This window comes from Malaclemys terrapin, chromosome 9 (assembly GCF_027887155.1).
Source record: "Malaclemys terrapin pileata isolate rMalTer1 chromosome 9, rMalTer1.hap1, whole genome shotgun sequence".
Taxonomy (NCBI): Eukaryota; Metazoa; Chordata; order Testudines; family Emydidae; genus Malaclemys; species Malaclemys terrapin.
The window spans coordinates 46065082-46078456 of NC_071513.1; the positions used below are offsets into that span (position 1 = coordinate 46065082).

General features: G+C 46.0%; 1 protein-coding gene across 8 annotated transcripts in view; it reads right to left on the reverse strand.

Annotated features, from left to right (window-relative positions):
* HDAC8 (histone deacetylase 8) overlaps window positions 1-13375 on the reverse strand; it is a 111005-nt gene that overhangs the window by 17250 nt on the left and 80380 nt on the right. For 2 of the 8 annotated variants that reach the window (XM_054040008.1, XM_054040010.1), the window contains one exon: window positions 2349-2454. The exons of 2 other annotated variants lie outside the window; for them this stretch is intronic. In XM_054040008.1, coding sequence (XP_053895983.1) covers window positions 2349-2454 — 106 coding nt within the window. Of the gene's footprint in view, window positions 1-2348; window positions 2487-13375 lie in introns of those variants that run through there. 4 more of the 8 variants (XM_054040006.1, XM_054040007.1, XM_054040011.1 and 1 more) reach the window with 3 other exon arrangements.

The following is a 13375-nucleotide window of genomic DNA, read 5'->3' on the forward strand; positions in this document are numbered from 1 at the left end:
CCATCCAACCACCCCTTCTCCCTGTCCCCTGACTGCCCCTGGAACCCCTGCCCCAACTGCTCACTGCTGCCCCATCCAACCCACCCTCTCCATCCTGACTCCCCCCCCCCCCCCGAGACCCCTACCCCCATTCAACCCCCTGTTTCCTGCCTTCTGACTGCCCCAACCCCTATCCGCCCCCCCCACCCCCGACCACCACCCTGAACTCCCCTGCCCTCTATCCAACCCCCCTCCTCACCGCGCTGCCTGGAGCACCTGTGGCTAGCGGCCACCCAGCTGGAGACAGCCACGCACCGCACAGCACAGAGCACCGAGTCAGGCCCCGGCTCTGCAGCTGCGCTGCCCCAGGAACTCGCAGCCCCGCCTCCCAGAGCATTGCGTCAGCGGCGGGACGAGCTGAGGCTGCGCAGGAGGGGGAACAGTAGGGGAGGGGCTGGGGCTAGCCTCCCAGGCCAGGAGCTCAGGGGCCGGGCAGGAGGGTCCCGCCGGCCGGATGTGGCTTGCGGGCCATAGTTTGCCCACCTCTGTTTTTAGAGTAGGGTTAAACCGATTGTATAAGAAATCATATACCAAGTCACAACACTTTTTTTAAAATATAAAGGAAATTCTAATTTTTTCCCTACACAGAGCTCGGAGTGTCTCTTTATAACTCAACTTCTATCTAGTTCAGAATGGCAATGGAATCTGGGAATTGAAGAAAGAGCCCTAATCTGCATTTAATTAACTACAAAACTTTGCTCAAGCGCTTGTGACGCAGGAAGGGAGCGCATCTGGACTAAAATATGTAATTTACACTAATAGGGGTATCCAGATATGATGCTAGCCCCTCCACCTTTGGAAACTGGCTGGTCCAGCAGCTGTGATGTGTTCTAAGGATGTACATGAATGCTGCTGGGGCCAGGTAACCCTGCTCCTAGACATAGTGGCTTTACAGATGGGTTGCAAACTAGTTAGATTCAGTCTCATCTTATCTTTTCACAGAGTAGAAGGCACTGGAGAGTTCAGTGAATTGGGACTGGAACTGTGCTATGGAACTTTCCATCCTTCGGTGGTTATTTGGTGGTTTACAAGAAATGAATTTGGGTTCTCAATGTAGTTCCCAATGGACCAACATCCACTCAAGCCACCTCCATTGCACATGGCACTCACTGGCCTCCTTGACATCAGACTCCAGAGAGGCCAAGGAAGGAACGGGCCATGAAGAGCAATCTTCCCTCTCACCTCTAGAGATTATCCTTCCATGTTGGGGTGGAGCATGGTACTAAGGGGGTGTGGGGGAATCTGTCGCTGCCTGTGCTGGTCTGGATCTGGGGATACAGGACAGAGTGCAGTCGACAGGGCTCTTAATACAGCACCTGGCACAAAGCTAAATTTTAAGTTAAAACATTTCTAAAGGAGGGTGTGTGTCTGAGGCAGGCGTGTGTGTCCGCAGGGAGGGAGGAAGGAAAGAGAGTAGTGCAAGCCTGAGATGGTGCCAGAAGCATGTTAAGGGAATTAATGACTAAAATTGGTCAACCAAACTGGTGCAACCAAAGGCTGCATTCGGCAGCGTACCAAGAACCCAATGTCTGAAATCGATTGGTGGAGCACTGGGCATTTTATAGCCACTGTCCCATTCAATACAGAAATGAAGTCCAGTCAGACCATGGATGGCAGCATGGAATGCTCTATCCTGATCTAAGCAGCAGGGCCGGCCCGCTGTTCCCCACATGCCACTAGACAGTTCAGAACAGCTGAAGTGTGCTCCGTAAATGTCCCTAGAATTAGGCATCTTGAGAGGTGTGTGTGCAGGAGTGGGGAGCTAAGAGTCCCCTGTTGGTCCAGCAGAGCCCAGATCTGTTGACCTTTGAGGCATGGTATAAACACATTTCTCTTGGCTGGTGCTCAGAGATTTAGCTTTAGTGGACATGTGAGCCTATTGCTCTGTTAACTAATTCTCTGTGCTTGCTTTAGTGTCTGTACAGCAGCCACAGACAGGTTAAAACAATGAAAAATAAACAAGCACCAGGCCCTGGGGTTTCTGCAGGTTGCCCTTTCGTACTGAAGAGGATGACAGCTGTGGACTGCCTTTTTTGGAATTCCACAGGCCACAGACCACAGTGCAGCGGTCACGCCTATAGAAACATTTGCACTTCACAACTAACCCGTTACCACATCCAACACTGGGCAGAAGATGGATGTCATTGTATATTATGACTTGTCAAGCACATGGAGTTCAGCTTTCTAGACAGAGCCATAAAGATACTAACAGAAATATTCTCCTCCTCAATGTATTATTTTTGGGTTTTGCCACAGCCAGCAGTCTGTCTCTCAGAGCAGTAAGGTGGCAGGAGGTGGGGGAAGCTCACCTTTGATGATGCTGAGGATTTCTTGGACTTTATGTGGCTCGTTGCGGTCTGGCCTGCAGCTCGGTGTGATCTCCAGCACGTAATCAGGACCATACTTTGTGAAAAACTGCAGGGAAAGGGAAATCAGCAAAGTCGTCGCTGTGCAGGGCAGAAATGGTTTGGGTGAGGTTCAAGGAGAACTGACCTGAAAACAATGCAGTAGGGGGAAGCATCTGCGGTGGGACTAGGGGTAATGGAGACAGACTCCCATCCTTGTTGTTCACTAGGTTCCAAATGTGCTCCTGATATCCCAAATAGAGAGCTTTTGTCTCTCTCTAGTTTAGTGGCTATTTCCCCATCTCTATTAAGGAGACTGAGTTTCTTCCCAGCTCTACCACTGATCCACTCATCTGTAAAATACCTCTTCCCCTCCAAGGTGGTTCACATAGCTTAATTAATTAATGCATGTGTTATGGAGCTTCTACCTGCTTGAACTCTACAACTGCTCTAACAATTCAAGTTCCATATATGAGCCATATTTTATAGCACTGCAGCTGTGAATACAATTTTATTTGTCATCCCCTTGGCACATCCGGCAAATCCATTTAGCATTGTTATATCACACACATGGGTACCTACACACCTGTCTGTATTAAATGAGAACACACAATGAAATCAACACTCCGGCTGGATTTCCTTGTGGTAGAGTGGTGACACTTTGAACCCAACCCCCTGCACAGCTCTAGCACAAAACATTATTTCACTGGCATGATCCCTGCACACCGGGAAGGTGCTACATCAGATAGGAAATACAGTAAGGAACAGGGCTATGCACAAGGCTGTTAACATACCTCTCCATACAACGTGCTACAGATGTGCAACTAAGACCTGGTCTACACTACGAGTTTAGGTCGACTTTAGCAGCATTAAATCGAATTAAGCCTGGACACGTTCACACGACGAAGCCCTTTCTTTCAACTTAAAGGGCCCTTTAAACCGGTTTCTTTACTCCACCTCCGACGAGGGGATTAGCGATAAAATCGGCCTTAGCGGGTTGGAATTGGGGTACTGTGGACGGAATTTGACATTATTGGCCTCCGGGAGCTATCCCACAGTGCTTCATTGTGACCGCTCTGGACAGCACTCTAAACTCAGATGCACTGACCAGGTAGACAGGAAAAGCCCCGCGAACGTTTGAATTTCATTTCCTGTTTGCCCAGCGTGGAGAGCATAGGTGACCACGCAGAACTCATCAGCACAGGTAACCGTAATGGAGTCCCAGGATCGCAAAAGAGCTCCATCATGGACCGAAGGGGAGGTACAGGATCTGCTCGCCATATGGGGAGATGAATCAGTGCTAGCTGAACTCCGTAGCAGTAAACGAAATGGCAAAATATTAGAAAAGGTCTCCAAGGCCATGAAGGACAGAGGCCATGGCAGGGATGCACAGCAGTGCCGCGTGAAAATTAAGGAGCTAAGGCAAGCCTACCACAAAGCCAGAGAGGCAAACGGAAGGTCCGGGGCAGAGCCACAAACATGCCGCTTCTACGCGGAGCTGCATGCCATGTTAGGGGGTGCAGCCACCACTACCCCAACTGTGTGCTATGACTCCGTCACTGGAGAAACACACAGGGAAGCGGGTTCGGGGTACGAGGAAGATGAGGATGAAGATAATGTAGATAGCTCACAGAAGCAAGGAAGCAGAGAAACCGGTTTCCCCAACAGCCAGGATATGTTTATTTCCCTGGACCAGGAGCCAGTAACCCCCGAACTCACCCAAGGCGTGCTCCCAGACCCTGAGGGCACACAAGGGACCTCTGGTGAGTGAACCTTTGTAAATATTACACATGGCTTAAAAGCAAGCGTGTTTAATGATTAATTTGCCCTGGCAATCGCGGCCAGTACAGCTACTGGAAAAGTCTGTTAACGTGTATGGGGATGGAGCGGAAATCCTCCAGGGACATCTCCAGAAAGCTCTCCTTCATGTACTCCCAAAGCCTTTGCAAAAGGTTTCTGGGGAGGACTGCCTTATACCGTCCGCCATGGTAGGACACTTTACCACGCCAGGCCAGTAGCATGTAGTCTGGAATAATTGCATAAGAAAGCATGGCAGCGTATGGTCCTGGTGTTTGCTAGCATGCAGACAACATCCATTCCTTATCTCTCTTTGTTATCCTCAGGAGAGTGATATCATTCACGGTCACCTGGTTGAAATGGGGTGATTTTATTAAGGGGACATTCAGAGGTGCCCGCTCCTGCTCGGCTGAACAGAAATGTTCCCCGCTCTTAGCCACGCAGTGGGGGGGAGGGGTGAAGTGATCATCCCCGATAATTGGGTGTGTGTGGGGGGGAGGGTTAGTTGGGTTTGTGCTGCATGTTAACCCGGAAACCGCAGCCCCTCCTTTTACATTGCAAACCCATTTTAAATGGCTAACCCAACGGGTGCTTGGTATGGGAAATGAGGGCGTTACTGTTTGAAACCATTCCCACATGTTAAGAAGGTTAAAAAAGCCAAAAGACTGTGGCTTACCATGGCTGCCTGCAAGCCGAAATCTGTTGCCTGGCAATGCGTGAGTGATCTCTCACACAAAACCGGCAGGCCCTCAATATAAGAGGAAAAATGCGACCTTGTAACGAAAGCACATGTGCTGTGTAATGTGAACAGCAAAATTTAACGTAAAAGAGTGTACCCATTGTTCTCTAAAATGTGTCTTTTTTAACCACCTCTGCCTTCTCCTCCACCAGCTGCAAATGTTTCTCCTTCACAGAGGTTAGTGAAGTTTAGAAGGAGAAAACGGCGGACCTGGGATGATATGTTCACGGAGCTCCAGATGTCCTCCCATGCTGACAGAGCACAGTAGAATGCGTGGAGGCAGTCAATGTCAGACTACAGAAAAGCACAGTATGAACGAGAGGAGAGGTGGGGGGCTGAATCGCAGGATGAATAGAGCAAGTGGCGGGCTGAAGATGATAGGTGGTGCCAGCTTGCAGACAGAAGGCAAGAGTCGATGCTCCGGCTGCTGGAGCATCAAACTGATATGCTCCAGCATATGGTTGAGCTGCAGAAAAGGCAGCAGGAGCAGAGACCGCCGCTACAGCCTCTGTGTAACCAACAGCCCTCCTCCCCAAGTTCCATAGCCTGCTCACCCAGACGCCCAAGAACACGGTGGGGGGGGCCTCCGGCCACCCAGTCACTCCACCCCAGATGATTGCCCGAGCATCAGAAGGCTGGCCTTCAATAAGAGTTAAAGTTTTAAACTGCAGTGTGTCCTTTTCCTTCCCTCCTCCCCCACCCATCCCGGGCTACCTTGGCAATTATCCCCCTAGTTGTGTGATGAATTAATAAAGAATGCATGTATGTGAAGTAACAATGACTTTATTGCCTCTGCAAGCAGTGCTCAAAGGGGGGAGGGGAGGGGAGGGTGGGGTGGTTGGTTTACAGGGAAGAAGAGTGAACCGGGGGGGGGGGGGGGGGGCGGAGGGTTCATCAAGGAGAAACAAACAGAAGTTTCACACCGTAGCCCGGCCAGTCACAAAACTCGTTTTCAAAGCTTCTCTGATGCACACCGCACCCTGCTGTGCTCTTCTAACCGCCCTGGTGTCTGGCTGCGCGTAATCAGCAGCCAGGCGATGTGCCTCAACCTCCCACCCCACCATAAATGTCTCCCCCTTACTCTCACAGATATTGTGGAGCGCACAGCAAGCAGCAATAACAATGGGGATATTCTTTTCGCTGAGGTCTGAGCGAGTCAGTAAGCTGCGCCAGCGCGCTTTTAAACATCCAAATGCACATTCCACCACCATTTGGCACTTGCTCAGCCTGTAGTTGAACAGGTCCTGACTACTGTCCAGGCTGCCTGTATATGGCTTCATAAGCTATGGCATTAAGGGGTAGGCTGGGTCCCCAAGGATCACAATAGGCATTTCAACATCCCCAACGGTTATTTTCTGGTCCGGGAAGAAAGTCCCTTCCTCCAGCTTTCGAAACAGACCAGAGTGCCTGAAGACGCGAGCATCATGTACCTTTCCCAGCCATCCCACGTTGATGTTGGTGAAACGTCCCTTGTGATCCACCAGGGCTTGCAGCAGCATTGAAAAGTACTCCTTGCGGTTTATGTACAGGGTGGCTTGGTGCTCCGGTGCCAAGATAGGGATATGGGTTCCGTCTATCACCCCACCACAGTTTGGTAATCCCATTGCAGCAAAGCCATCCACTATGGCCTGCATGTTTCCCAGAGTCCCTACCCTTGATATCACCAGGTCTTTGATTGCCCTGGCAACTTGGATCACAGCAGCCCCCACAGTAGATTTGCCCACTCCAAATTGATTCCCGACTGACCGGTAGCTGTCTGGCGTTGCAAGCTTCCACAGGGCTATCGCCACTCGCTTCTCAATTGTGAGGGCTGCTCTCATCCTGGTATTCTGGTGATTCAGGGCAGGGGAAAGCAAGTCACAAAGTTCCATGAAAGTGCCCTTACGCATGCGAAAGTTTCGCAGCCACTGGGAATCGTCCCACACCTGCAGCACGATGCGGTCCCACCAGTCTGTGCTTGTTTCCCGGGGCCAGAATCGGCGTTCCACGGCATGAACTTGCCCCAGTAACACCATAATTTGCACATTGCTGGGGCCTGTGCCTTGTGAGAGGTCTATGTCTATGTCAATTTCCTCATCACTCTCGTCGCCGCGCTGCAATTGCCTCGTCGGCTGGTCCTGGTTTTGCTTTGGCATGTCCTGGCTCTGCATATACTCCAGGACAATGCGTGTGGTGTTCATAGTGCTCATAATTGCCGCGGTGATCTGAGCGGGCTCCATGATCCCAGTGCTATGGTGTCTGGTCTGAAAAAAGGCGGGAAACTAGTATCTGATGGATGGAGGGAGGGGCGAGTGACGACATGGCGTACAGGTACAGGGAATTAAAATAAAAAAAGGTGGCTGTGCATCAGGGAGAAACACAAACAACTGTCACACAGAATGCCCCCGACCCCCCCAAGATTGAACTCAAACCCCTGGGTTTCGCAGGCCGTTTATTTCACGGAGGGAGGGGGAAGCAAATGAATACAGAACAAATCTATTTTTTACATCTTAAGCAGACGACGGTGCAGCATGACTGATAGCCCTCGGCATCTTCTGGGTGCTTGGCAGAAAATAGCATACTACGTCTGATAGCCATCATCGTCGAGACTGTTCAATAGGACTGAGCATATCTGCCCAGGTGCCCATGATTGACAGCCACTGCAGTATGACGACGACGGATATCAATCGTAATATACAATCTTCTACCAAAAGGCAAGGGGCTGCTGCTGTGTGCAATGCAGCCCCACGTCTGCCAGCCCCACGTCTGCCAGCACCCAGATCGCCGATGAAGGCTACCAGTCATATTGCACCATCTACTGCCAAAAGGCAATTAGCTGCTGCTGTGTAGCAATGCAGTACCACGTCTGCCGGCACCCAGATGATATATGGTGACAGTGAGCTGAGCGGACTCCATGCTTGGCGTGGTATGTTGTCTGCACAGGTAACCCAGGTAAAAAGGCGCAAATCGATTGTCTGCTGTTGCTCTGACGGAGGGGGAGGTGCCTGACGACATGTACCCAGAACCCCCCGCGACACTGTTTTGCACCATTCAGGCATTGGGATCTCAACCCAGAATTCCAATGGGTGGCGGAGACTGCGGGAACTGTGGGATAGCTACCCACAGTGCAATGCTCCGGAAGTCGACGCTAGCCTCGGTACTGTGGACGCGGTCCGCAGACTTAATGCACTTAGAGCATTTTATGTGGGGACACACACAATCGGCTGTATACAACCGATTTCTATAAAACCAACTTCTATAAATTCGACCTAATTTCGTAGTGTAGACATACCCTAAGTCTATAGGAGAAAAACTGCAGTTTTTCATATTAATACAGAATACCATAAATTATTGCATGAGCACACAACACCGAGCACAGAACCAGCACATGGGAGGTTTTAAAAATTCAGCTGGTTTTGAGTTAAGTGTGTTAAAAAAATGTATACATTTGAATTTAAACTTAGCCTAAAAGGTTGGCCAGTTTACGAGAAAGTAATTAGGCATGCAGGAATCAAGCTTACTCTATAAAATTAAGGGAAAGACAAACTAGTTGTACTCCCCCTTGTGATTAAATGATACACAGGGGGAATATAGGAAAGGTGTCATTTGGCAGCTCCAGCAGCTGAGATCCCCCGTTTATCTACAAATACGTACAGCACAGGCAGCAGCTGTGAAAGCTTTCCCCCATTGAGCCAAAAACGTGCTTCAATTCTGATGATCAGCAACCATCTCCAGGAGAGGAGAAGAGAAATCTCCATAGCTCAGTTAGTTCTTAACTTTCTTGGCAGCCTTGGCAAGAAGTGCCAATTGTGACAACAAATTTTGACATGGACCCCTTTTCCCTAGGTCATAACTTCCAGACCACATAGACCAGACATCCAACACACAGCTAAGTCTTCATTCAGTTCATTATTGATTTGGGTGGGATTTGAGTCTGTGACAGAGTTGAAAGGTTTTGTTTCTGGTTACCACTCTCCTAAAACTATCCACGTACGGGTGCTATGACTGAGGAACACAAATATGGGTAAACTGCATTCTAAGAGAAGTGCTGGATGGCTTTACAGTGGAACAAAATTGGAGTTGTTTATTTAACCCTCCATTAAAGGATAAATATCGTATTTCAGAGGAAGTTGCAGCATATCTTTCATCATTTCATGCCCTCATTTTAGCCCATAAAACAATACAAAAGGACTAGGGCTGTCAAGCGATTAAAAAAATTAATCGCATGATTAATCGCGCTGTTAATAATAGAATACCATTTATTTAAATATTTTTGGATGTTTTCTACATTTTCAAATATATTGATTTCAATTACAACATGGAATACAAAGTATACAGTGCTCACTTTATATTTATTTTTGATTACAAATATTTGCACTGTAAAAAACAAACGAAATTGTACTAGATGAATTGAAAAGTACAATTTCGTTTGTTTTTTACAATTATGTACAAAAAATAACTGCATTCAAAAATAAAACAACGTAAAGCTTTAGAGCCTACAAGGCTACTCAGTCCTACTTCTTGTTCAGCCAATTGCTCAAACAAGTTTGGTTACAATTTGCAGGAGATAATGCTTCCTGCTTCTTGTTTACAACGCCAACTGAAAATGATAACATGCATTCACATGGCACTGTTGTAGCCGGCGTCAAGATATTTACTTGCCAGATGCACTAAAGATTCATATGTCCTTTCATGCTTCATCCATCCTTCCAGAGGACTTGCATCTATGACGAGTTCTGCTCGATAACAATCCAAAGCAGAGAGGACCAACATATGTTCATTTTCATCATCATGAGTCAGATGTCACCAGCAGAAGGCTGGTTTTCTTTTTTGGTGGTTTGGGTTCTATAGTTTTCGCATCGGAGAGTTGTCTTTTAAGACTTCTGAAAGCATGCTCCACACCTTGTCCCTCTCAGATTTTGGAAGGCACTTCAGATTCTTAAATCTTGGGTTGAGTGTTGTAGCTATTTTTAGAAATCTCACATTGGTACCTTCTTTGCGTTTTGTCAAATCTGCTGTGAAAGTGGTCTTAAAACGAACATGTGCTGTGTCATCATCTGAGACTGCTATAACATGAAATATATGGCAGAATGCGGGTAAAACAGAACAGGAGACATACAATTCTCCCCCAAGGAGTTCAATCACAAATTTAATTAACGCATTTTTTTTAACGAGCGTCATCAGCATGGAAGCATGTCTTCTGGAATGGTGGCCGAAGCATGAAGAGGCATACGAATGTTTAGCATATCTGGCAAATAAATACCTTGAAATGACAGCTACAAAAGTTCCACGCGAATGCCAGTTCTCATTTTCAGGTGACATTGTAAATAAGACGCAGCTAGCAGTATCTCCCATAAATGTAAACAAACTTTTTTGTCTTAGCGACTGGCTGAACAAAAAGTAGGACTAAGTGAACTTGTAGGCTCTAAAGTTTTACATTGTTTTGTTACACTTTCACAATAAAGAGATTGTACCACAGCACTTGTATGACGTGAATTGAAAAATATTATTTCCTTTATCATTTTTACAGTGCAAATATTTGTAATAAAAAATAATAATATAAAGTGAGCACTATACACTTTGTATTCTGTCTTGTAATAGAAATCAATATATTTGAAAATGTAGAAAAACATCCACAATATTTAATAAATTTCAATTGGTATTCTATTGTTTAACAGTGCGATTTAATCCCGATTAATTTTTTTGAGTTAATCGCATGAGTTAACTGCGATTAATCAACAGCCCTAAAAAGGACCTATAGTAATGCTCACGGCAATGGAACAGCAGATTAAAATACTGATCTTCTCAGTCATTTAGACTATAATTTGAGCACTCTGCCAGTATGAACAAGACACACGGATTCCTCCTAGAATGTTAGGAGGTGAAGGTCATGTAAATGGAAGGGTCATTTTTCCTAGGGGTAAGATTTCAGAAGCACTTAAATTCCATTTTCAGAAGAGACTAAGGCCTTAAATCACTTTTGAAAATTTTAACCTCGCTCTTCAATAAAGTCTTAGATTTGACTGATGGTCAGACTGTCATGATAATAATGGTAATTTCTATCATATGCATACCTCAAATGCATATGGCATCTCCACTAGTTACATTATATCCTGAATACTCAATGGTTGTTATAGCACACTACCATCCTAGTGGCTACTAATGATAAACTTACAATACAGTTTCCATGCACATCTACTTTTCACATGTCCACAACTTTCTGAAATAGTCACCTTTCGAGAGCTGGACATTTTCCTTGCTTGGTTTGTGCCCTGAGGTGAATTTGGAAAGGGTTTTCCAATTCACCTCCGGTTCACGTTGTGGGAGAACTATGAACATTTTTCCCATGGTAAAAAGCATTCTTACCTTGCTTAACAGGGCTACAGCAAAAACAACTGACACTTGAATGGAACAGTGGTTTTCAACCTTTTCATTTGCAGACCCCTAAAAAATTTCAAATGGAGGTGCAGACCCCTTTGGAAATTTTCGACAGTCTGCAGATCCCCAGGGGTCCACGGATCACAGGTTGAAAGCCACTAGTCTAGAGCCTTTGGTTTGAGTTTGCAAAGGAGCTTAGTGCAATGCATGTATTAGCATGTAATAATGCGCAAAGCAAGTTATTTCAAGGAATTTACACATTCAGCTGAAAAAGCTGCTAAGCTCAATAAGATCTTTTAATTTCATTTCTATAAAAGAAACAGGAAATAAAATGCAAAACACTGCACGTTAGGGTTGCAGAGTTAAGTCACAAAAAGTTAGAAAATGAAAAGGTTATGGTTCTAACAGCAAAGTTGCCTCAGTTGCACTATTTTCTATTCCTTTTTCTTCTGTAAAAGTATATCATGGTTTATGACATAAGCAGGGCTGGCTCTAGGCACCAGCTAAGGAAGCAGGTGCTTGGGGCGGCCAATACAAAGGGGTGGCACTCCATCCGCTATTGGGGCAGCACGTCCGGGTCTTCGGCGGCGGGTCCCTCAGTCCCTCTCTTCCTCTTTGAGCTGCCGCCGAAGTGCCGCCGAAGAATGGAGCGGCACAATTGAGCTGCCGCCGATCGGCTTTTTTTTTTTTTTTTTCCCCCGCCGCTTGGGGTGGCAGAAAACCTGGAGCCAGCCCTGGACATAAGTATAACATGTCCATAAAAATGAGTTATGGGCAACAATGAGGATAGTACTGTTATCGGAGCCTAAACTTTTGCATTTCCAGACTTTAAAATCACAATACTATTAAAATCACAAACTCCACATGAATACAGTTAATTAATACTGCACATGAATACAATTAATACAGCAATTAATTTCCAAGGTATATCTTATTGTTTATTGAAATGCAATTTTTTTGTATTTAATAACTAATATCCCAATCCTGCAAGTGGCTTCATGTGCAGATGGTTCCAAAGACTCTGTGTGGATGCAGAGCACGTGAATGCTCAACTGTGCTAAGTTATTTTCTGTTTTAGAACAAATTTTGTGAATCTTAAAATAGCTTTTTTACATAAGCACAGAAAAGCAATGTCTAAATAAATTCTCCCAGCCACTCCTCAGTTAAACATGCAGCAAATGACTCAGGGGAATTTCCTTATTTCTGATGAGCTATGGAGGGCCAAAAAAGCCAAATCTAAGACTTTACTGAAGACACCCCAGCCCCAAAAAATCTCTGATTCTCTTTGAGATGGTGGATTTTATTAGACTTAATGTTTCCAAAACTGTTACAAACAACCCAGTCACATCAGCCGTCTTGAAATCAATCCCTCACAGGCTGGATGTTGCCAAGGGATGGTATTCAAGGCATCGAAAAGACTCATTATGGTTTTTCTCTTGGCAGAACAAGGATGCTAAGAGAAGACAACTTTGTGCTCCAATAATGACAAAGACAGATACCTTCATTTTGCTTCACATTCATATATCCTTGGCAAAAAAACACCTTAGATGTTATAAGCCCAGATTTTTAAAATTGTGGGTACAAACATTGTAGAAATACTGAAGAGCAGAAATCATTTGGTGCACTATTCTAAAAATCTGAAATGGGAAAACATTTGAAAGGTACTTAAATTAAATGAGAGTAATGTGCGCCTGAGTCTGCCTCCCTGGTGAGTCAAGCTTATGACATTTCAGTGACAACATTCCATTGCTGATCATTCTAATGGATGGAAAGATGAAGGGGACGGGAGTGATGCCATGGGAGATTGGACGTGGGAGCTGCTGCCCGGAAGGAAATAGAGAGGGGAGAAATGAAAAGATTCAAAGAGAAGGAAAGAGGGAGAGAAAGGAGGATGAGAAGTGAAGAGAAATAAAGGGTAGAAATAACAGTGCTCCTAAAAGGGAGGAGGCCAAATGCAACGCCAAGAAACTGAACAAAACAACAAACTTCATTTACTACATAAAAGGCTAAATTCTATCCTTGATCTTACCGCAAAACTCTCCCTGACATCAACAGAAGACTGCAGCAGATGGAGGGGAGCATGCAGTCCTACACTTAC